Source organism: Triturus cristatus, chromosome 2_2 (assembly GCF_964204655.1).
Source record: "Triturus cristatus chromosome 2_2, aTriCri1.1, whole genome shotgun sequence".
Taxonomy (NCBI): Eukaryota; Metazoa; Chordata; class Amphibia; order Caudata; family Salamandridae; genus Triturus; species Triturus cristatus.
Genome location: NC_140582.1, coordinates 922973445 through 922997551, shown reverse-complemented (window position 1 = coordinate 922997551; position 24107 = coordinate 922973445). Strand labels below are relative to the sequence as shown.

The following is a 24107-nucleotide window of genomic DNA, read 5'->3' as shown; positions in this document are numbered from 1 at the left end:
CCCCCCTAACTGTGGCCCAGAATAAATGTATAAGAGCTCTAACTGGCCTCCCCCAATCTACTTCCCTGAAACCCCTCTACTTAGATCTAGGGTGCTATATGCTTGAGGAGGCAGCACAATATAGACCAGTAGTAGCCTTCTGGAGAAGGCTTTGGTCCACTCCGGAGCTGGTCGTCTATGCTAATGCATTGAAAGATGTCATTAAAGCCGATGTATCCTGTAAGATCCATTGGTTACAAAAAGTTTAAAAAGTGTTCTACAAGACATGGGACTAAGCCATCTATGGGAGGATCCCGTCTGCAACCCCTTCCCTACTAAGAGGATCTTTAAAGAACCTTACTGGAATATGGTTAGAATAAAATCAGTGTTCCATCCTATGAATACCTCCTTGACTAGGTCATTTCTGGAGCACAAATGTGTGGCCCAATATGAGGATTACTGGGATTTTATATCTAAACCAGGTGATAAAAAAAACGTTATTTCCGGTTCTGGGTAGGTACCCTCCCGGTCAAAGCTTTCACCTGCAAATGGCAGAGTGTATCGGGCAACACTTGTGTTTTTTGTCCAGTGCAGGTTGAGACAGTCCCCCATATATTTTTTGTTTGTCCGGCGTACAAATCTCCCAGAGCCAAATGGATTCAAGCTCTTTGTTCTAATATGGGCACTTGATCTTGAGCCACGGCTCTCCGAATATTAATGTCAAATACAGATGAGCATATCGTGATTGCCGTGGCTAAATTCCTGCGATGGGGCATGGAATATAAGGGCAAACAAGATAAAGACCATCTGAACAAATGCCAGCACTTTAGGCCTAAGTTTTACTTTTTTTCTTATAAATTTTGGCCGCATAATTTGCAGCTAGTGTATGGATTCACGGGTACAGGGGGCAAAGAAAATTTCAAATAGTCATGAGTCGTGTTTTGAGTATTTTACCCCCGTTTTAATGCATTGTTTTTATTACATAGTTTTATAATGGAATGTAACTTATTTAAAAAACTTTTCACTGATATGTTTTAATTGCTAGTGTTTTTATATTGCGTATTATTGGCAAATGAATTTATACAAAAATGTTATTATTGTATATAATGGTTGTGTCTTTTATGATCATAATGATCGCAATAAAGACGTTTTGACTGACTGGCTGTTATCAAACATCTCATACTAATAAACCCACACTGATTCCAGTGTGGGATTTATTAATACATGCACCCAGATGGCACCTTAGAGGTGCCCCCTGAAAACCTACCAGCCCCTGGTGTGTTTGCTGCCTGGTTTCTGCCAGCCTGCCACCAGAGACGAGTGAGCCTTTGCTCTGTGGAGGTCAGAAAAAAAGTCTGCACAGAAAGAGTTTGATAACACCCCCTCCCGCACGATCACCTGCTAATTAGCAGTCCAAGGCAGGGGAGCTTCAAAGAAGCTACTGCCTTTGAAATAAGAGTTTGGCTCCCCTCCCAGTAGAGAAAGCCGATCTCCTTTGTCAAGAGCCTTTTGGCCACTGGATAGGCGGAAAAATTAACTAGTCAGGTAGGCATACCACCCCTAAGGTGGTCTAATCCAAGGTGGATACGACTTTTTGGAAGTGGTCATCTTTGTGATGGCAAACTTAGGAATTCTGGGACTGGGTTATGCCCACTACCCACAGGAAGTAGCTATATACAAGGCCCAAGGGTAAGTAGCCCATTGGGTACTACTCTACACTCTCCTAACGCCCCTTAAGTAAAAGTTACTTACCTTCAGTAACGTGATATCTGGTAAAGACACAGTGTAGCCGCAGATTCATTAACTTTTGAATTCTCCGCAGGCGCTAGTTTGGATTCGGACATTTTTCAGCAATACCTGCGTCATATGGCTCCGCGATGATAGACTCCAGTTATGATGTCAGTGGAGCCATACAAGTCCCATCCGGCGCGCGGACGTCAGTTTCTTCTGTGAAACCTTCCGCGCCAGAACGCGGAGCCACCAGGTATGTTACTACCAGACTTGGATATTTTTTTAAAACCACCAAATCAACAAAACTCAGGGCTACATGCAACCTTGCACCTTGGTGAATAAACCCTATGTAAGGGAAAAAAATAATACACTATAGACCATTCATAAATATTAATGAATGGCATGGTGTAAGAAAGTGCCCTCTTTTTGCATGGTTGCCTCCAGTTTTTGCTAAACTGCTGATGTACTTTGACTGAGTGTGCCCTGGGCTCCAGCCAAACAGGTACCCAGGGCCTATGTTCTTTCCCTAAACTTCATTGAAGACAAAACCCAATTGGCACTCTTTGGCCACAGGGCAGTCCGTTGTAAATGGCACATCAGGTTCCAAGGGCACTGTGGTGCATGAGCCATGTACCCCTACAGTGTCTAAGCCAATTCTTAGACATAGTAAGTGCAGTAATGCCATTAAGAGTAAATGGTGCTGGGGGTTTGTCATGACTAACTCCACAGTACCATAATGGATTTACTGAAAACTGGGAAGTTTGGTATCAAACTTCTCAGCACATTAAACCCACACTGATGCCAATGTGGGATTTAATGAAAAATGCACACAGAGGGCATCTTAGAGATGACCCCTGAAAAACGACCTAACACTTGTGTCCAGGCTGCCACCACCAGACATGTTTTTGGACCCCTGGGTTGATAGCCTGCTATTCTCGGGGGTCAGAAACAATGCACATCCTGGGATGTGGTGTGAAGCCTCCTCCGCCAGGATGGGCAGGGTCCACGAAGGGGAAGCTTCAAAGGCTTGCCGCCTTTGTGAGCTTCCCCAGGCCCTCAGGTGAGGGAGGCAAGGTGAAGCACAAATCTCAGTCCCTGCCATCTTGTAGATGGGGGGGCCCAGCCAACCAGAGTGAGGCATATACCCTCCTCCCACTAGAGAGTGGCATAATAGGGGGTGTTCCCACCCCAAGGAAGGGACCCATTGGTCGCAAACTTTACTTACCTGTAACACTCTTAAATCTAGTATTTAGGGGCATCCCCGAACCTTGCCTCCTCAGACAAGAAACGACCAAGAAGAAAAGAAGAAGAAGGATCGATCAGCTGTGCTGAAGCGAAGAAGAGGAGGATGCCCACTGACTTGGGCCTAGCCCTAGCGGCCTGTCCCTACCTTGAACCTGCAGAAGAGAAACTTCGGTGTGTCCTGTAACCAGCAACCTCAACAACACCAAGGACCTGCCTTGCCTTCCAAAAGATAAGACATTATCTCCCGTGAACACCGGATTTGCTCACCCACAGACTCTGGCTCCAGCCAAATCCACGAGTCTGCACCACTCTGCACCGGTCACCTACGGCCCGAGTTCCACAACACCACGAGGAGGTCTCCCCGGCAATTCTGACCTGAGATCTGGCAATCTCTGACCTGCATCTAATACCCCAGCGAAGCCTGCAGCCTCTTTCTGGAAGATCCCCCCCAACCGCGACTGGAGCTGGTAAGAGAAACCAGACGCATACAGACACCCATGCACCTGATGCCCCACAGCCTTGGGTGGCCCAACCGATGGTGTCCCAGAATCCCCAGGCATCCCAACTTACCTCTCCAACTGGTGGTCCCCTCCAGAAGATCTTCGTCCCGAGCCTGCAGTCTCTGTTGAAATCGGAGAATCTCCATTGAAACCAACAGGGCACCCAACCCCAAAACAGCACTTTGCACCCAGCTGCCGCTGCGGGTGCACTTTGTGTGCTAAACAGGATCCCCCTTTGCCCGGAGCGTAACACCAGGAGCTTTGCTCCCACAACATAGTGGCCTGCTCATAGGCAGCCACCAAACGGAGGCCCCCTATTCCCCATTGGATAACATTGGGCCTCAGCACTCTGCACCCGGCCACCCTAGTGCTGCTGAGTGTGGTTTGAGAGTGCATCCTAAACCCGGAGGGAACCCTTGTTATATCCCCAGAAACTAAACCCAAAAGAGTACTTACCTGGTAACTGATAACTTCATTTCTCTCCATAGGAATACACGGACTGTTTTTCTCTGAAAAATGTGTGGAGTTGATTTGTATGGAAAACTGAAAAATGACAATTGTGCAAAACTGATTTTACTTACCTTTTCTGTAGGAAATGTCCCAGTGTGATATCTAGGCATAACATACTGAGTAGAAAAAGTAACTTAAAAAGTAATCTAAAAAGTAATTAAAAAGTAATCTGAACAGTAATTTCAATACCTTGACTTACCTGTATTTCAAACAACTGCATTTGACCTTGCATTCACTTGTAAACACTGCATAATATTTTGCAAAGCATTTATTTCACTTATCTGTGCCAGGCTTGGCTCTCGAAATAAAATAACTTCACAATATTTTTATACAAACAAAATTGATCCGAGTTCAGTCTTTGAGTGTGTGACTTTATTTGCTGATTGAGTGTGTCCAACAAATGCTTAACACTACCCTCTGATAAAGCTCACCCACACTACCACAAATAGAGAGTAAGGTGCTATCTACTTTTACCTCTGCCTACCTTTGGGGTTCCACTGGACTCTGTGCACACCATACCTCATTTTGGTATAGTATATACAGAGCCAGCTTCCTACACATGGCAATAGCAAAATGAAACCTACAAAAACAATACCAAACTGTTTGTTGAATCACACCATAACATGACATATTGAGAATGCCAATTCAAGGTATGATGAAACCAAACAAAGACTTTCAAAGAAAAGAACAAATAAATCAATACTGCCCACGGGTGTCTAATCCAGTGTGAAAAAGAAAACGCCCACCCACCCTACAGACCACACACATTTGGAAATGGATGGCATGGCAACATCTGAACAAAAGCTATGTGGCCAGGCCAAGCGGTCTGTTGAGTCCCAACGTAAATTAAGAATGCGATTCCGGTAAATAAAATTAGTACTGAAGAAAGGGTATAACCTTTACCTCATAGGTCATTCGAAGAGTGGGGAGGATAGGCAGGGAGGTAATGAATCTGCGACTAGACTGTGCCTCTAACAGATATCACGTTACCGAAAGTAAGTAACTTTTACATCCAATAGAGACATCTAGCCGCAAATTCCTTAACTTTTTAATTAAATGCCATAGCTATACCCCACTGGAGGAGGGTCTAAGAACTAATCCTACAAAAGTTCTCAAAGACAACTAGCCGGTCAAAACTAACAACTGACCAAATGTACGTAGGAATAGCAGAACAAGAGCTTGGCTCTCAACAGAATCCATGATCACTGTCACAGAACATATAAATAAAAAACAACCTTACAGGTCCGAGATAATCAGCTCTTGAGGAAAAACCTCTAAAGAACCATGTGTCAGATAACAGACATTATCCCCTATCCCCCAAAGGGGAAGAAAAAGCGATGACCAAAAAGGGCCAAATGCCATGTAATCTACATTGTTCATGACAATCAAGAAAATCAGAGAAAGAACTGTAATGATAAAATGCCAAAGAAGGGCTTTCAGAACCCATTTCCCCAAAGGAAAGATGAAGAACACCTCCTTGGTATAAATAATTTAGTTTGGACAAAATGAGCATTCATATTCATCAAATGCACCAAATGTATAACATCTTGCCACAAATATGTAGATATGGACATAAATATATATACAAACATAAATGTGTCACCAGATACTCCGACTGGCCTGGCAATTCACAATTTCAATGGCCAATAACTTCTGCCAGACCGCAAGGACGTATAAAGCTTGCCCTCATATGGCCTTCAAAGACTGAACACAACTTCGAGCCGTAGAGAACTCGAAATACGAAGGCAAGCGAGAAAAAGAGAATCAACCGCATCTTTGATTACAACCTCTTTTCTCGAAGAACAAATATGTAGAACATATATGACACAACCATGTATATTCTGTATACCTAATAGCAAACTAGAGCTGATAAACCGTTCCAAAAAGCACTTTACAATAATTTTGAAAATGGTAACGCACCTATTAGTGAACTTGTCAACAACAAGCACATACAACCACACCTGTGATACAAGACAAATATGATTGTAAGTTCAACAACTATGTGAAACACAGCAGCACATTATATCATGTATACCCTGTATACAAAAAGCCACTCTGAAATTAGAGGTTCAGCAAAACACACAACCCAGTGAAAAAAGGGTACTACACCACCAACACAACTCCGTAGGTGATTTACCGTAAGAAAAGGCTGCCTGTCAAATGGTTTCATAAAGAACCGACACCATAAGAAACAACAGTCATGATTCCTCACAAATTGAGGAATGCAGAAAATAATAGGTACATCCTCTACAGAAGACAGGTACTGCTGATCAGACAGAACCACGTATATCGAGAATATCATAGGAAGAAGAAAAACTTACTATAAAGTCAAAAGAAAAAGGACATATTGTCTGAGTTCAAGGACAACAAACCATCAAATTTACATTGGTCTTAGGACAAGTTGGCCCAACCCGTTCAACATAAACCTTTAGCTGGCAATTTACAGCACCACAATATGGAGCAGGGATAGGAATTGCCTGCAGTTGAGGTAATATTTATGCCTTCACTAGACACTGTTCCTTTGCTATAAAGGAAGAACTTGCAAGCAAATAGCATTCAAATAATGCAGGCATATGCTCTGAGACAGAGCAACGCTTAAACTTTCTGAAGCACCAGATTACTTCAAGAGTAGAACCCAAGAGTCACTTTACACCAGCCGACAACTGGCATACCATATGTTTCTAAAAGAACACTGAAGAAGTAAGCCATGCAACTTGCATACCGGACTGCTTCATAGAAGCATACAACAGATCCGCCTCCATACAGGAAGTCACCTCTGTTTATGATAGCATCTTGAGCTGAAAGCTCATCCTCAGAGGCCAGAGAACAAAGGGAACCTCCCTCAGTCATTAAAATCAATACACAAATAAAAAAGAAACTGGTACTGAGGTTATAACCACTGCTCCTCACTGGAGTACACGTGGTAGTACTGAAACCGAAACTAGACAAACAACGTCCTAATAAGGCTAATCCTTGATGAACAAAAGCATATATCCGAAGCCTAGTGTAGTTCTCCGTCTTCCATGGAAGTGTTTAAACGCCGCATCTACCTGGTCCCCAAAAAGACGGTCACCATCAAATGGTAAGTCGGCCAAAGCAGACTGAACAGCTTCAGAAAAACCTAAAGATGCCAACCAAGCCCGACGCCTTAGAGCTACTGCAGATGCCATGGCCCGACCCACAGAAATGTCACACCTTATGGTAATCATAGCAGCCTGCTGACCATTTCTTATCAAGTTGCCTACCTCAGCATGGAGGTTATCCGGTAGAGATGGGCAAATGTTCTGTAAAGAATTCCATAATGCATAGGAAAAACGCCCCAGCACACAAGCTCTCAAAGCTGAAGAAAGTATGTGCTTACCACAAGTATCACGACCCCTAGAATCCTTACCCACCAGAGTCTTAGGAATAGAATATACATCCTGAGAAGACGTTGCTGCTTTAGTCACTAGGCCACTAGTGGAAGAATGTCTATACAAACAAACTAGGTCCCCAGGTGCAGGCAAATGCCTATGTGAAATATCACTGTCCACTGGCACCCTCGACTCACGTCTTGACCCAAGCACCTAACACAATGTCAAGTAAGGCCTCACTATACGGAAGAACACGCTCTTCTCCTGTCTGTCCCTGGCAAAGGTTTTCGATCAAAGGGTCTGTAGACGTCTGCACCAATGGCCGCGTCTAAAAGTGCAGCCACTTTCTTCAGCATGTCTGCAAAGGAGGAACTTTCCTTCGTGGCAAGACTAGGGGGAAAAAGCAACCCTGAGGCTGGTGAAAAATCCAGCCCACTAACTTCACCAAGAGCTGTAAGCCAGCTCTCCTCCACCTGGAACACACTGGAGTCGGATACGGGCTGAAGTCCTGTCCCACTCGATACAAGTGGACCTCCCAACGCCTCTTCCTGAAAAGGGGCCACAAACTGTACAATCCCCTCAGATTGCATAGCCAACTCCGCATCCGACGCCGTATGATGCTGAAGTGCGCCATCATGACGACTGGGGGAGGAGAGGCGCCTTCAACCGGTGCCACCGACGTCCATATCGGAATCGGTTGGTGAGAGACTGGCCTTGTAGGCAAAGATCTCGAAGGACTTTGAGCCTGCGTCAAAGCGACACCAGCCGACGTCGACCGGTGCCGACCTATAGACTAAGATGGCCCAACCGTCACAGAGAACAAATCCTCCGAAGGAGCCCCTCTCACCTCCTTGGGGCCTAGAGGCGTTCCAGAGGGAGATGGGGTCCCAAAGATGAGGTGTAAGGAATCATAATCTTCCCTCATCTGAACCATTGATGCCCTGGCACCCGGAAACACAGGGAGACGCGGAGCAGAGTTGAGTACGGCTTCCTCAGCGGTCGAGCGGGAGGAGCCATGGGAGATGAAGTCTCCACTCGGCGAAGCCAAAGAATGCCGGGACTTCAACCGTCCCTTACCTTTCAACTTCCCTTGAGAACGACGTCCTCCAGACCAGCTACGGCTCCTACATCAACCCCGCAAATGCTCTTCCCGGGATGACCAAGTCCGAGGCTGGGAAGCCTCCAAGGATTGCGATACACACGCCGCCATCAACTTCAAATGCCACTCCTTCAATGACTTTGGTTTTAGTTTCTGGCAGGAACCGCAATCCTCAGCGTCGTGGTGCTCACCTAAACACCACATACAAATTGTATGCGGGTCCCTCACCGACATACGTCGGCTACAAGACCCACAAAGTTTGAAACCTGTCGACATTAGACAAAAGAACACTGTTCCACCGACACCAGCTGTCAAAGTAGGTCAAGAAAAATCGACCCGAGGAACTGCTTCTCAGGATCCGCGTTACGGCACGGAGAAGCAGCAAATGATGTCCGCACCGCAGGAGACTTGCATGGCTCTACAAACTTTATGACCGAAGTCATCGCAGAGCCATACGACGCCTTCCACCGGCGCGCAGTGGTACTGCTGAAAAATGTACAGATCTAGACTGGCGCCTGGAAGAGAATTAAAAAATAAGGAATATGTGGCTATATGTCTCCATGAGATGTTAGTATTTAGGGGAGACAGTAGCACAAGAAAATCAGATCCTACTGAACCTGAAAGAAGCAGATGGACGTGAAGAGTCGCAACTGCAAGAACAGAAGACTCAGAAACTGACTTGGTGCCTACCCTGCCGGCCTGCCTGCTGACTTCGACATCTGCAGCAAAAGACAACTTGTCCTGCAGCTGTTGAGTCCCCAAAGCCTGTGAGACCTGCCAGTACTTCACCCAGGAACCAAGACCTCCTGTGAAGCAGTGGACCTGCTTCCCTGCATCCTGCAGGCACCTCAAGACTCCCAATAGGACTATGTGACTGCAAAAACTCAATGTCAAAAGACATCACTGCATCCGTTACTCCAAGCCAGAGTTGAAGTGGGAAAATGGTGCCATCGTTGTCCCCCAGCCCTTCAGAGACTGAGTCCACCGTGGTTTCACCCCTAGTGAACTCTCCGTCTCCTGCAGCCAGGTCCCTTCTACCGCGACTGCTCCCGGTAAGAAAACCCAATGCCTAAGGACACTTCTGCACCAGTCATCCCTGGGGCGTGGAGAAGAGGGCCAAAGGTGTCCCTATGTCCTTAAGCATCGTGATGCCAGAGCCCCCTGTTGGTTCAGTCCGACTGGCTCCCCAGTCAAAGCCTGCAGACTCTTTACACCGCGACCTATCCCCATAGAGTAACACTGGGCACCCAAGGCTATTTAACACCCCTGCACCCGGCCACCCTAGTGCTGCTGGTAGTGTTCTGCTGGTGCTGCCTTGGACCTTACCACCACTCCCCTTAAAACCTGGAGACTGGTCCAGTAAGTCACTCTACTGTACCTGAATGCCGCACTTGCCCCCCCCCCCTTAGGATAGAATTACAGCGTCACTACCTCCTAGAAGAGCACCTTGGGATTGCTAGAAGAAGCCTCTGTCCATTTATAAGGGAACCCCTGGACTCTTTGCACAATATATCTCATTTTGATCTATCATATAAAGTGTGAGCTTCCTACAACCACTAATGCAGCCACATCTAAAACCTCTAAGCTAGCTTCCACCAATGTATTTATTTATTTATTTTTAATTTGTAAGGGACAACAGCTACCCAAAAAGGGTTTCCCAGCGCAGGGTGGACTAGGTGTAGGGTAAGGCAACCGTAAATGGAGTTACTGGTTAAATAACCAGGTCTTGAGGGATCTGCGGAAACGTGTGTAGATGGTCTCTTTGCGAATGGCGGGAGGAACAGTGTTCCACAGTAACGGACCTAGGTCTCCATCCTGGAGAGTTTGAACCTGGGTACTGTGAAATTTTCAATGAGTAGCAGACCGTAGATGGCGAGTGGGGGCATAGGGACGGACGAGGGATTGCAGATACTGTGGTGCCGTTCCCATTTTGATCTTGAACATATAGCTCAGGGTTTTGAACTTAATACGGTTCTCTACCCTGAGCCAATGTAGGTCACGGAGGTAGCCAGAGATGGGGGTGGCTTTGGGAACCCTGCAAAGTAGTCTTGCTACAGAGTTCTGTACCAACTGTAGTCTTTGGGTCACTGCCTTGTTGGAACCCAGATAAAGGACATTACCATAGTCCAGCCGAGAGGTGATGAGGGCATGGACCACTGTTTTCGGGGTGTCCCCTGGCAGCATCCAGATGATATTCCTAAGCCATTTCAGGATGGTAAAGCAAATGGCTGTGACCTTAACTGCCTGATGGTGCAAGGTTAGGGAGTTGTCAATAGTTATCCCCAGATTACGGACATGGCTGGAGGGCTGCAGGAGGGCACCCATCTCAGCAGGCCAGCGTAGCGGGCCCCACAGATCTTTCTTTTTGCCTAGAACAAGGACTTCAGCCTTTTCACCATTTAATTTAAGGTGGTTGCGATTCATCCATGTAGCGATTTTCCCTAGGCCCATCTGAAGAAGAGATGTTGAGCCAGGGTCAGTGCTGAAAAGGAAAAAATTATGTGGGAGTCGTCGGCGTAAGTGAAAAGAGTCAGGCCGGCCTGATCGGCTATATCCGCTAGAGGCCTGACATATAAATTAAAAAGCAGAGGACTAAGGATGGAACCCTGGGATACACCATAAGATGAAGAGTGAATGTTGGAAGTAGCCGTGGCAGAGGTTTGAAAAGTGGGGTTGGCTAAAAAAAGAAATGACCCAGTCCAAGGCCAATCTCCATTTCTTTGGTGTCAAAGTGTATCCTTCACTGACCCACTAGCCAAAGCACCACCCACACTTTGGAAAAGACCACTACTTGCAGTGAATGCCACTATCAATCTCAGTAGCAAACTCTCCTGCAAAGCTCATATACACATGAATAGATACACGGAATGGCTACTTTGCTTGGGTCAGTGCCCAAACGCCAAACCAAACATATCTGATCTACCCATAACACCAAAGTCTGGAGCGCAAAGTCCATGCCTGGTGCTAGGGGCCTTGATGCACATAGCACAGGAAATTCAGGGTAGGAGACCTATCTCCAGTGAGGGCCTGCCGAAATGCAACCTAGCAGGTCAAAAACATGAATACATAAAGAGCAAAAGAGCTTAGCAAACATGAAGTACAAATTATTACAGGCTGAAGCACAAAACACAAGCCCAAGAATATTCTATTACCCAACCCATGCACACCCACTCTGTAGAAGTGTTTTTCGATTTTACCTTCAATGTTTTTGCCATCCAGTCCCAGAGGCTTATATTTTTGCTTCCACAAAGCCATCCCTTTCAGCTCACTCAAGTGATACAATAATGCTTCTGAACCACTGCAAAAGGACAAAGAAAATACATCTCACATATTTCTTCACCATGTCATCCAATTACATGGGTTCATTTATTTATTCATTAGTAGTACAATGCAAAACAATATACGTTTACCGTTAATATTAAATCAAGTTAGCAGCTGCACTCTGGGTTGCCAGGTGGGAGGTTTCCAAGCACTGGGGTAGAGATACTTTACTGACACGTTGGGGCTGGCTTAGACAATTAACTTATTGCAATGAGAAGCAAGAACACTGAGAAATCCCTGCCTTAGAAGTCTACACTCAAAGACATCTGGGGACCCTTACAAGGAGGGATGAAACATTTATCATCATGTTACAGATGATGCATTGTGCAGATACATATGATTTATAAAAATAATCGAGTGTACTTCCTTAGTATTTCATGACTTCTAAGACGTTTATAGTTGTCAATGTGTATACTTATCAAACTTCTATAGTTGGTAATCAATGTACGCAGTGTTATGCAGTAAAATATGCTACCCATTCATTATAACATAGTCAGTATTGTAATTTTACAATATGTTGTATTACATGAAGGAAAAATATTATTTAAAAAAAATGTTGAATCAAGTATCTCTGTAAGAAAAAATGATTCACAACTAAGAAATGCTTGGAAGTAAATACTTAATTTGATTACCTATACATGCAAATAGGAATAATGTGATTTTCAGCTGAAACACATTAAGAAGAAACATTCTTTAAATTAATTTAAACACCTTTTATTTTCTGCTGCACTCTATTAAGGATTGCTACCCAGATTCTACATCTGCGCTATGCCAAATTTTATCAAAGCATTCACTATTCTTTTACTCATAACAGAATCACTCCACTAATGGTAATGTGGCAACTGGAATTCGAACACTAGGTACTGCACAGGAGTAATCACGCTGCAGCACCCCATCAAATACAAAAGAGATCTTTGTCAAACAGAAGGTGAGAGGCTGAGACCAGGGCTGCAAGGAGGAATGATGAACGACAGAAAAACAACAGTGAGGGCATGGAAAAAAGGTGAGATTCCTGGTGGCCATCAGACCTAGGACCCGCACACACTCCCTCCGACCACGACATAAACCTCGGAATCACCGACAACAAGCTCACCATAAAATCACAGATCAACGCCGTCTCCTCCGCCGGCTTCCACAATCTGCGCATGCTACATAAGATCTTCAAGTGCCTACCCCTACACACGAGACACACAGTGACACAAGCCCTCATTACCAGCCGACTGGACTTCGGCAACACCCTCTATGTAGTAGTCACAGCACAACTCCTACAGAGACTTTAGATCATACAGAATGCCTCAGCCAGACTCATCCTTGGCCTTCCTTGATAAACCCACATCACAACCTACCTCAGGCAACTCCACTGGCTTCCCATACAGAAGAGATGCCAATTCAAGCTGCTGAACCATACAGACAAGGCTCTACACAACCAAGGACCCTCCTACATTAACACCCGCATGAACTTCTAGCTATATGTTTAAAGTGAAGTCTGGCAGTGCCCCTCAATATCTAAGGGCCATCGTCCATTCTTATATACCTCGGCGTTCTCTCCGTTCTTCTACCAAGGCTAAGTTTTTAGTTCCTAGGATTAAACGGTCTCGATTGGGAGGTCAGTCTTTTGCCTACCTAGGTCCTCATCTGTGGAATTCTCTTCCCCTATTTCTTAGGAAGGAAACTGTCTTCAGCAATTTTCGTAAACACTTAAAAGCGTGGTTATTTAATCAGTAGATTGCGGATAGGTTAGGTTGCTCTTCTTCTTTCCTGTATTGCGGGGCTGGGAAACCTTTTTGGTAGCTGTGCGCCTTATAAGATTAATAAACAAATTAAAAAATAAATAAACTTCCACCAACCGTCGAGGAGTCTACGCTCTGCCTCCGTTTTGCTTGCCATACTCCCTGCATTTACTGAAGCAGAAGTGGAGGACACTCATCCTCCCACATCACTGCAAAGACCTGGAACAGCCTCCTCACACACCTCCCAACCATCACCTCACTTCCGGAATTCCGAATGGTCCTCAAGACCTGGCTGTTCGAATAAGCCTACGGAACCTGCAAGCGTATGGATACCCTATCGGGTGATTAGCCACACTTTATAAATCCTGATTGATTGAGATCAGATGGATGCACCCTGGGCAATGAATTTAAAAATAAAAATAAAAACAGATCAGAGGATGAACACAGACTAAAGGGGTGAGGAAATGAGGAACTTAGGAAAACGTGGGAAGGTAAATGACATTTTCAAAGTGCAGCAGCAGCAGCAGGAGATTTTTAGCACGTTGCGTCAGGAAAAAGCACTATTGGCCTACCACAGTTGAGTTCACCCAATTAATGGTTGTTGTGCTTTTCTGTAATCCACTTTTCCTTTTTGCTCCTTTTTGTTACAGTGCCTTAGAACCTGTATCAATTCAAAAATGTACTTTATTCTATATTTTCCAATCATTATCTTCTAGTTTGCAGGATCACTGTACTATACCAGATTGTGAAGATGTGGGTCAATTCGCAATTCTTAAGTTAGCTGTGCCTGTTCTATGACAAAGTTACAATAGTTTAGTGCCTAGAAGTAAACTGTGGTTTCTATAAAGAATCCGGAGCTTACTCTTGGCAGATTGGCACTGCATTAAGGTCTTCCTCAAAAACATATGCAACTGCTGTATGAACAGCAGTGACAAAACACTACAGTTAGTAAATATCCAAGACACAATTTCCAAACCAAGTTGGTTCAAGTGAAAACGCTTTAATGGTTAATATAGCACAACAACTAAGTACATCTGATGCTGTGATCAATGGATATTAAACCAAAGAAATCGAATTTACATATTTTGTACACTTAAAGCAGTTTTTGAAATTGAGAAATTTACACAAACCCCAAGCCTCAAGCACTGCTTCTCGAAAATCTATACTGGGGAGCAGGAGTGAATTTGGTTCTGGTAATAAAACTAGCAATGTCCCTCAGTTCAAAACGGATAATGTTTTGAAAAATACTTTCATTCCAAACACTATTTATGGCCATACAGTAGAAAGTGACCTACACTCACTGTTGTAGGTTCAAGTAGAATAAAGATGTGTATCTGAAGAAGTGGTTGCTCCCTCGATATTGTCTTTTTTCTGCTCTCGTCTTCACTATCTTTTAGGCAAAGAATACTCCCTCGAACTCTTCTCTGCTGCCCAGTCCACACTTTCTTTTCCACCTCCTGATCATTTGTATCCTGCTTCACCCTTCAATGCTTAGTTTACCGTTACATGGTTGCTGACTTTGGTTACATATAACAATACCATGCATATACTTTGGTTATATGTGACCAATACTATGCATTCTACTGTACTGCGCAGTGATACCTGTAGCTGTTATCCAGGACGTTGTAAAATACTTTTTCTTTAGGACTTCTGCTCTTTCCCAGCGTTGGGAAGAGTTGATACACAGCAGCAACTCCCTTCCTCCTATTATAACCTCAATCTTTCTTCTTGCAGGGGTAGCAGGGAGATAGCTGTCCAAGCCTCAAAAAGCAGCCTTCTATTCCTGTATATATGTGGTATTTGTTTGGTGCGAACATAGTTGAAAGACATGGGGTGGGGTGCTCTAGACAGTCAAATGCAATGATACAGTCAAGAGAGTGAATGGAGGAGTAGCAGGTTTCCAAGAGCAAGTATAGACTATTACGGCTTCGTGATGTAGTGCTATTTATTTAAGGTGGCGAGTCTTCACTTGTTTCCCCAATTAGAGGTGGGCTAGGACAGTCTCGGAATGTCATTTCAGAGCCACGTAGCACAGACAAGAAGACCTGTTGCCTTATTTCTACTTTATTGAAATTTGAATATGCTACATACCAGTATGCAACTGTTCTTGGCATGTAGGGCTGCTGACATTCATATCTGTGCATAGATCGCCGCCTAGTGTTGGGTCCGGATGTTTGCACGTTGTTGTCCTGGAAGAGTCTTTGAAGTATCCTGAGATAGGTGACTCCTCCCCTGGACCACAGTGCGCATGGGCATCCTCTCCATCCTCAGATTGTTTTTCGCCATTGTGGCAGTGATGGAGTAGATACAGAAAGTGATGACCATGCTATACAGTAATTCTGAGAGCTGCAGCTGCCACAGGCGCCGGGGAGGAGGGTGGGCGATATGAATGTCAGCAGCCCTACATGCCAAGAACAGATGCATACTGGTAAGTAGCATATTCAGTTCGAGGCATGTGGGCTGCTGAATTCATATCTGTGCATAGAATACATAGCAGTACCTCCTATTGGCAGCGGCCACCAGTGCCAGCTGCAGCGGTCTGAAAAAGAGTTTTGAGAACAGCCTGTCCTACAGCTGCCTGCTGTTTTGAATGTACATCTACACAGTAGTGTTTGGTAAATGTATGTATAGTGGACCATGTGGCTGCTCTACATATTTCCTGTAAAGGAATGTTTCCCAGGAAAGCCATGGACGCCCCTAACTTACGTGTTGAATGGGCTCGTGGGGGAATCGTTAATGTGCTTTTAGCCTTTTGATAGCAAATTTGAATACATTTAACGATCCATCTGGCTATACCTGCTTTGGAAATGGCGTTGCCCTTGTGTTGTGGAGAAAAGGCAACGAAAAGTTGTTTTGTCTTCCTAAAGACTTTAGTTCTGTCTATATAGTACATGAGGGCTCTTTTTACATCTAGTGTATGGAGCATTCTCTCTGCTACATTTTGTGGATTTTGAAAGAAAACAGGCAGTTCTATAGTTTGATTCATGTGGAACTGTGATATTACTTTAGGCATGAATTTGGGGTTGGTACGAAGTACGACCCTGTTTGCGTGAACCTGTATGAATGGCTCTTGAATGGTTAGTGCCTGGAGTTCACTAACTCTTCTTAACAAAGTGATTGCCACTAGGAAAGCTACTTTCCAGGTGAGGAATTGAATCTCACATGAGTGGAGAGGTTCGAAGGGTGGACCCATCAGTCGGGTGAGGACCAGGTTGAGGTTCCACACCGGTGCTGGTGGGTGTCTTGGGGGAATTACTCGTTTAAGTCTCTCCAAGAAAGCTTTGATGGCAGGCACTCTGAACAAGGAGAGGTGCTGCCCGTTCTGGAGATAGGCTGCTATTGCGGTCAAATGGATACGTATTGAGGTGTATGCCAGATTGCATCGGTATAGGTGTAAGAGGTAACAGATTATATTTTGAATGGATGCGTCTAGCGGGTTAATGTCATTGTTGGTGTAGTAGATGACAAACCTCTTCCATTTAGCTGCATAGCAGGCTCTGGTAGTGGGTCTCCTGGCCTCCTTAATGATCTCCATACAGTCAGGTGGCAGGTTTAGGTAGCCAAACTCTAAAACTTCAGGAGCCAGATTGCCAGGTTCAGCTGTTGAGGATCTGGGTGCTGAATTTCGCCATGGTTCTGCGTTAAGAGTGCAGGTTTGATGCGGCACCACGGAAAGTTCTAGAAAGGTGGTGTACCATGGCTGGCGCGCCCATGTGGGAGCAACTAGGATGAGTGTCAGTGAGTGCTGTCGCAGTTTGCGTGCCACCAGCGGTATCAATGGCGCTGGGGGAAAAGCGTACGCAAATCTGCCGGACCAGTTCATCCATTTCGCATTGCCCTGCGATTGCGGATGTGGGAACCTGGCGGCAAAGCTTTGGCATTTTGCGTTTTCGTGTGTGGCAAATAGGTCTATCTCTGGATGACCCCACTGTTGGAAGTACGGTTGGAGTACTGACGGATGTAGCTCCCACTCGTGCATCTGGTGGCTGTGTCTGCTGAGCAGATCCGCCATCTGGTTGTCCTTGGAGGTGTTCCGCCATGAGGAATATGTTCCTCTGAATGGCCCACTTCCACATGCTCTGAGCCAGATGAGACAACTGTGGAGAGTGTGTTCCTCCCTGCTTCTGTATGTAGTACATGGCAGTCATGTTGTCCGTCCGGATCAACACGACTTTGTTGCACAAGTGTACTTTGAATGCCTTCATTGCCAGGAAGATTGCCATCAGTTCTAGAAGGTTGATGTGCATCTTCTTTTGTTGTATTGTCCATAGTCCCTGCACTGTGTAATTGAGTACATGAGCTCCCCATCCCTGGAGAGACGCGTCCGCCGTCAGTATTATTCGTGGAACAGGCTCTTGGAACGGTCGGCCCTTGCAAAGGTTTTGTGGATTCCACCAATGCAGAGAGTTGTATGCCCGACCGCTCACCAACACTAGGTCTTTTAATTGCCCGTGAGCCTGATTCCATTGACGTGCCAAGCACTCCTGAAGCGGGCGCATATGTAGTCTCGCGTGTGGGACTATGAAAATGCAGGAGGCCATCATGCCTATCAACTGCATGAACACTCGCGCAGGAAGGGAGTGTTGAGGTTTGAACTTTGAAATCAGCATCTGCATGCTGTTGATCCTCACTAAATTTGGCTGAGCTGTGGCTGCCAGAGTGTCTATGGTCGCACCTAGGTACTGGTGTACGTGTGCGGGTTGGAGATGTGATTTTGGGCAATTTAGTGAGAATCCCAGACTGTGAAGAAGGTGAATGGTGAGGGACATGTGGTTGGCACATTGCTGGGCTGACTTTGCCTGAACAAGCCAGTCGTCCAGGTAAGGGTAGACGTGAATGTGTTGTCTCCGTAGATGTGCAGCCACTGTAGCTAGGCACTTGGTGAAAACTCTGGGTGCTGTTGTCACACCGAAGGGGAGGACTTTGAATTGGTAGTGCTGCCCCTGAATAGTGAACCTGAGATATTTCCTGTGTGACGGGTGTATGGGGATGTGGAAGTACGCATCTTTGAGGTCTAGTGTGGCTAGGAAGTCTCCCTGTCTGAGCAGCGGGAGAACCTGCTGTAGGGTGAGCATATGGAAATGCTCTGAGAGAATGTAGTGGTTGAGGGGTCTCAGGTCTAGTATAGGTCTGAGTGACCCGTCCTTCTTTGGTATTAAGAAGTACAGAGAGTACACCCCTGTCCCTTGCTGGTGGACGGGCACGACCTCTATTGCACCTTTTTGCAGCATACTTAGCACTTCCTGCTGCAATAGTGCTCTGAGGACATAGGACGGTGCTTTGGCGGTATTGTGGGTGGAGTGGAGGTTAATTCGAGACAGTAACCGTGCTGAATAACATCCCTGACCCACCTGTCCGTAGTGATGGTATTCCACGTGGACAGGAACCGCTGGAGTCTCCCCCCGACAGGTGTTATGTGGTCGGGGGGAAGGGAGAGGGCGTCACTGTTTGTTCTTGGGTGAGGACCTGGTGTTGCCGTAACCGCGTCCTCTGTCCTTTGTGCTGGAGCCACGATATCCACCTCTGGTGTTTTTATCGTAGGTGCTCTGTGTGCCCCCTTTATTGTATGTTTGCTGTGACCCCTGTCCTCTAGCCGCTCCCCTATTTCCGGGGCGACGAAAGGAGCCACTACGAAATGTCTGCGTTTGCAGAGCCCCCATTGACTTTGCAGTGTCAGTGTCCTTTTTGATCTTTTCTAGAGTGGTGTCAACTTCTGGTCCGAATAAGTAGTCGGGGTTGACAGGCTGATTTAGGATGTTATTTTGAATCTCAGGTTTGAATCCGGAGATTCTTAACCAAGCGTGTCGTCGTAACATGACGCTGGTGTTTATCGCCCTCGCAGCTGTGTCGGCAGCATCTAGTGCACACTTAATGGATGCGTTTGTAAGAAGTTGTCCCTCTCTGATGAGGAGCTCCGCCGCCTCTTTGTACTCGTCTGGTAGATGTTGGAGTAGTGACTCTAGCGTGTCATAGTGTGAACGATCGTAGCGAGCCAGGAGTGCCTGTGTATTGGCAATGCGCCAGATGTTTGCTGCTTGGGCTGCAATCCTTTTGCCGGAGGTCTCCAGCACCTTGGACTCCTTGTCCGGGGGAGGTGCATCACCAGTTGTCTGCAAGTGCGCTCGTTTGCGAGCGTTAGCAACCACCATGGAGTCCAGAGGTAACTGACCTCTAATGTACATAGGGTCCCCGGGCGCAGGTTTGTATTTTTTCTCAATCCTGGGGTTTATCACCCGTGCCCTGGTTGTTTCCTTGAAAATGTCCTTTGCTGGCTTGAGGACACCTTTTAACATGGGCAGAGTCTTGACAGTCCTCTCTGAGGAGGCGAAAGTGTCCACCAAGAAATCATCCTCAACTGTGTCCGAGTGGAGTTGCACTCCATGATTGGCTGCAGCACGTTCAATGAGGGCATTGAAGGCAGCAGTGTCCTCTGTGGGAGATGTTTTTGCGCCGTAAAGCTGCGTGTCCTGGGTATCTGTTGTGGCACCCGGGTCTGCAGGGTCATCCCAAGCTTGATCTGGGTCCTGCTGTTCCTCAGGATCTATATCCCTGGGGTAGGTGTTATCATCACCCATGTAATCCTCCATTGCGTCCGTGTCGGAGGGCGTCGGAGAAAAGGACTGGGGATCTGGATAGGAGGTGTGCAGGCGTTCATATAGAACTGGTTCCGATTCTGCTGGCAGTTTTTGCTTTAGAAGGATTCTGTAAGAGTCCAAAGCCTGGTCTGAAGTGACCTTCCGTTTTCAGAGCATGAGCCTGCCGGTGTCGGCGTCGATGAATTGGGACGGTGAAGGCCCAGTAGGAGAGTGTCCAGTAGATGGGGACCTTGTCTGGGTGACACGTGTTCGGATCTCGAATATTTTTGGTGCTGTGGACGGCGGCAAACCAAAAGTGATGTTGGTTGGTGCCGAAGGTGCCTTTGGAGCCTTTTTCGGGTCGGAGCCCGACGTGGACTGGAGGGCTGCCTGTTCTCTGATGCGTTGCAATGACTCTGCAACTTGTCGCACCGAGAACGCCGAAGGTTCTTTGGTGCCGAGTGGTTCTGTAGAGGTAGGCGTGGACTTCTTCGGAGCCACAGGGTCATCGAGTCGAGGAGAGGTAGTAGCGGTCGACGGCGTCGATGACTGGACCCTAGTCGCTGCCTTCGAAGTGGACTCCGTTGGAGCGGCCATTTTAACCTTGGTGGTCGGGGCCGATTGCTTCGGTGCCGGGGGCCGAGGCGCTTTGGTGGTACCGATGGCCTTCCTTTTTGGGTCGGTGCCGACATCCGCTGCAGCGAGTTCGGCGCCGAAATCCCTTTTTGTGCTTTCGGAGCCGATGGTTTTGGCTGGCGTCGAAGGAGTGGAGGTCTTCGAGCCGACCACTGGCAGTTTCACTTTCGGTTTCTGTTGAACCGGTGTGACGATTGGTTTCGGTTTCGTTGAAGGGAAACCAGTCTTTTTCGGTAATAATGGCTCTCGCTGGATGTTCGAGGCGGGGCCAGAAGGCGGGGCCGAAGAACTGCGGGATTGATCTCGGGTAAGGCCCGAAGGCGATCCCTCGACCGGAGCCGTAGACTGACGCACTTTGATAGCCTCCGTTTGGATGGGTAGGCCCTGCTCTTCACCAGAGCTATCTTCTTCGGCCCCAAAGGCCTCATCGTAGTCCCCTACCTCATCGTCGGCTTCTTCCCTGTGAAAAAGCGCTTCATCGGCATCTTCCGATCCGGAATCGTATTCGGAAGCGGGGCTGGAGTGTATGTCTTCCACGCTTTCAATATCTTCGTCCTCGGTGCTGAAGATGTTGGTCGGGGCCGGTGCCGATTGCTGCGCTTCTAATCTCGCTGACCGTCGATTCCGGAGAGTCTTCTTGGAGCGGAATCGGGCACAGGCCATATATTTCGATTCGTCGTGATCCGGAGAGAGGCATTTGTTGCACACCGGGTGGACGTCGATATGTGGATATTTGGCGTGGCAAACAGGACACCGTTTGAATGGGGTCCTCGATTCCATCGTCGATGTAAGGTCGATGGTCGGATTAAACGGATCCGAAAAAACTTGATAAGTTTGCTAAACTAGCAAGTAAGCTATCGATACCGAGCGGAAACAGTACCAATGAAAACTAAAGGCATTTTGGCCTTAAACTAAATTTTCCTAACTTGAGTCAAGATAAGCACATCCGAACCCAATGGCGGAAAAAAACAATCTGAGGATGCCCATGCGCACTGTGGTCCAGGGGAGGAGTCACCTATCTCAGAATACTTCGAAGACTCTTCCAGGACAACAACGTGCAAACATCCGGACCCAACACTAGGCGGCGATCTATGCACAGATATGAATTCAGCAGCCCACATGCCTCGAACCTTTAATTCCAATTTGATGGTGTCATGACAATGGGTGTACCGAAAGTCCCTGATAATAGTGAGCTTGTAAGGTGTGCTGGTTACAGAGGTTTTGGGGATGATTTTAAATGTGATGCAGGCAAGCAAGGGAAACTGTGGAGCTCAGGGTGCAAGGTATGTGGTCATATTTCTTAAGGGCATATCAAACTGGGTACGGCAGGGGCCTACGGACATGCCTATCAAGAACTATGTGCAGAAGTGGTCTGCATGCAACCAGGTCAGATAGGCCAGGATACTCGAGCACGACCAACTGTGTAATGGCATAGGAATAGCCCAATGTCAAAAATAAACATCAGTGTGCATGCTAGTGGGGGCACGATCAGTTAGAGTAATAGCACCGCTCTCCCACAGGCCAATGGGCCAAAGATAGCTCATTTTAGCCAGCAAAATATTGTAAAATGTATTATAAAAGGGCTTAATACGCTAAAAAGGCACAACAGCGATGTTGTTTCACAATTCTACTATCACTACGATGTTTAGCAATTCTATGCAACTTATAAGACATTGCCAAGGCTTTTTTTACATTTCTTTTTTAGCTTAGGACTTCAGATGCTTAAAGGGTACAACTGGGATGTTGGACCACATTTTTATTATTTTTCCGAATGGTCTCTAGCATCTCTCTTTATCTAATAAAGCACTCTGTTAACGCACTTTATTAAACTAACTCGACTAAACATGGGTCCGCGAAGTGGGAATACATTCTATCACATACATGGTTTCAGTTAAGATTTTAAAAACACAGTAATAACACATGTAAGAGTCCCTTGTATAGGAAAATATGTGTGTGTTAAGCTAGGCTTCGTATCAGTACTGTTGCACTTTAACATCGAGAGGGATAAGTTGCTAATAAATCATCAAATTAGGCTTTCTTCCAACCAAACAGCTGCAAACTGAAGGTTATGGGCAATACGAATTTTATCAATGTGCCTGAAAACATATACTATTAATTCCTTTTAGACGTAAAAGAATTTCCCTGACATTTTATTACTAATATTTCATCCTATTGCGCCGATCTGCAAGCTGATCTGCATGCTGTTATGGTTTTGATTGACTAAACAATAAACTTTACTTACTACATGATGGCAAAGGTTCCCATGTAAGAAACAGGGGTCCTACCAACCAAAGGAGGTGACCGGGTTACTTTTCCAGGTCATAGGAAGCAGAGCAGTACATAAGGCCTCCACTTTCATATGGACTTCGCCTGGCAGCTATGTACGTTGGTGGGCACCCTTGTTCCAGTTTACACCCAGCTTTCCTTTTGTTTGCACATTTGTGGCTTTCTAGTGTTCCTGCAGATATTTGCTTCACGCAGGAATTGTTGTGGCTATTTCTACTCACCTCTCGCTCTTCGTCATACAGCTGCTTTTCATTTTGGAACCTGTGGTTTGACTCTATTGGAAAAGCTGTCACATAGTCTTCAGCCTATGAATGGGATTAAAATGGCTTGCATATAATTTACCTTCACCTCCTACCTGTTCCTACCCTACTTGCAAATTATATTTTGAGTCATACCTTACAGGTGGTGACAAGGGATTCAGTGCAGATAGTGCTTCTATCATCCCACTCACTTCTTCCTTTTCCCAGGAGTCCGATTCTAAAGTGCTTATGATTACAACACAAGTACCCAGAATCTTAGGCTTCATGAAGGCTTTGGCCTATGCACTTTGATTCCAATCTTACCTACAGTGTGACAGATTTGTTGCTTTACCCCAAGCCCACCCATGCAAGCCCTCTCCTAATCAATGACAAACATACACCTCTACATACACCCGTTAACCTCTCAAGGAGTGAGGAGCCTGAATGTCTCAGGGATCCTTTTTCTTCAAATGGACTGCCTCAGTTTCTGCCCTTTTTAAAAACAGCTCTATTTGTGTGGGAAAACAGCCTTTACATGAAGTTTTTACCACGTTGTGACTTTACCAAACATGTTTTCGCCACCTGTATGTTTTTACAACGCCAGCCTTTACCACGCATTTAGGGTAAGTTGGGAGGGTCTCCCCCCCCACACACACACATATATATATATATATATATATATATATATAACAAACTACTGAGTGGTAATGGCATACGTTGTAAAAGCATAAGTATTGCAAAAAAAATGCGGGGTAACAAATGCGTGGTTAAGGCATGCGATGTATGTCCCTGCATTGTTCCGTCGTACAACCTTTGTGTGGGCTGATCTGTCACAAGTATACTTCTGCAGCGTTTTTGTTCAGCATAAGACAAGGCTGACATGTCTTTTATGGCTTAAGTCCT

General features: G+C 46.0%; 1 protein-coding gene across 1 annotated transcript in view; it reads right to left on the bottom strand.

Moving 5' to 3' along the window:
• Window positions 1–24107, bottom strand: part of ANAPC4 (anaphase promoting complex subunit 4) — a 259145-nt gene that overhangs the window by 155518 nt on the left and 79520 nt on the right. The window contains exon 14 of the mRNA XM_085642313.1: window positions 11615–11715. Within this exon, the coding sequence (XP_085498439.1) occupies window positions 11615–11715 (101 nt within the window). The remainder of the gene's footprint in view (window positions 1–11614; window positions 11716–24107) is intronic.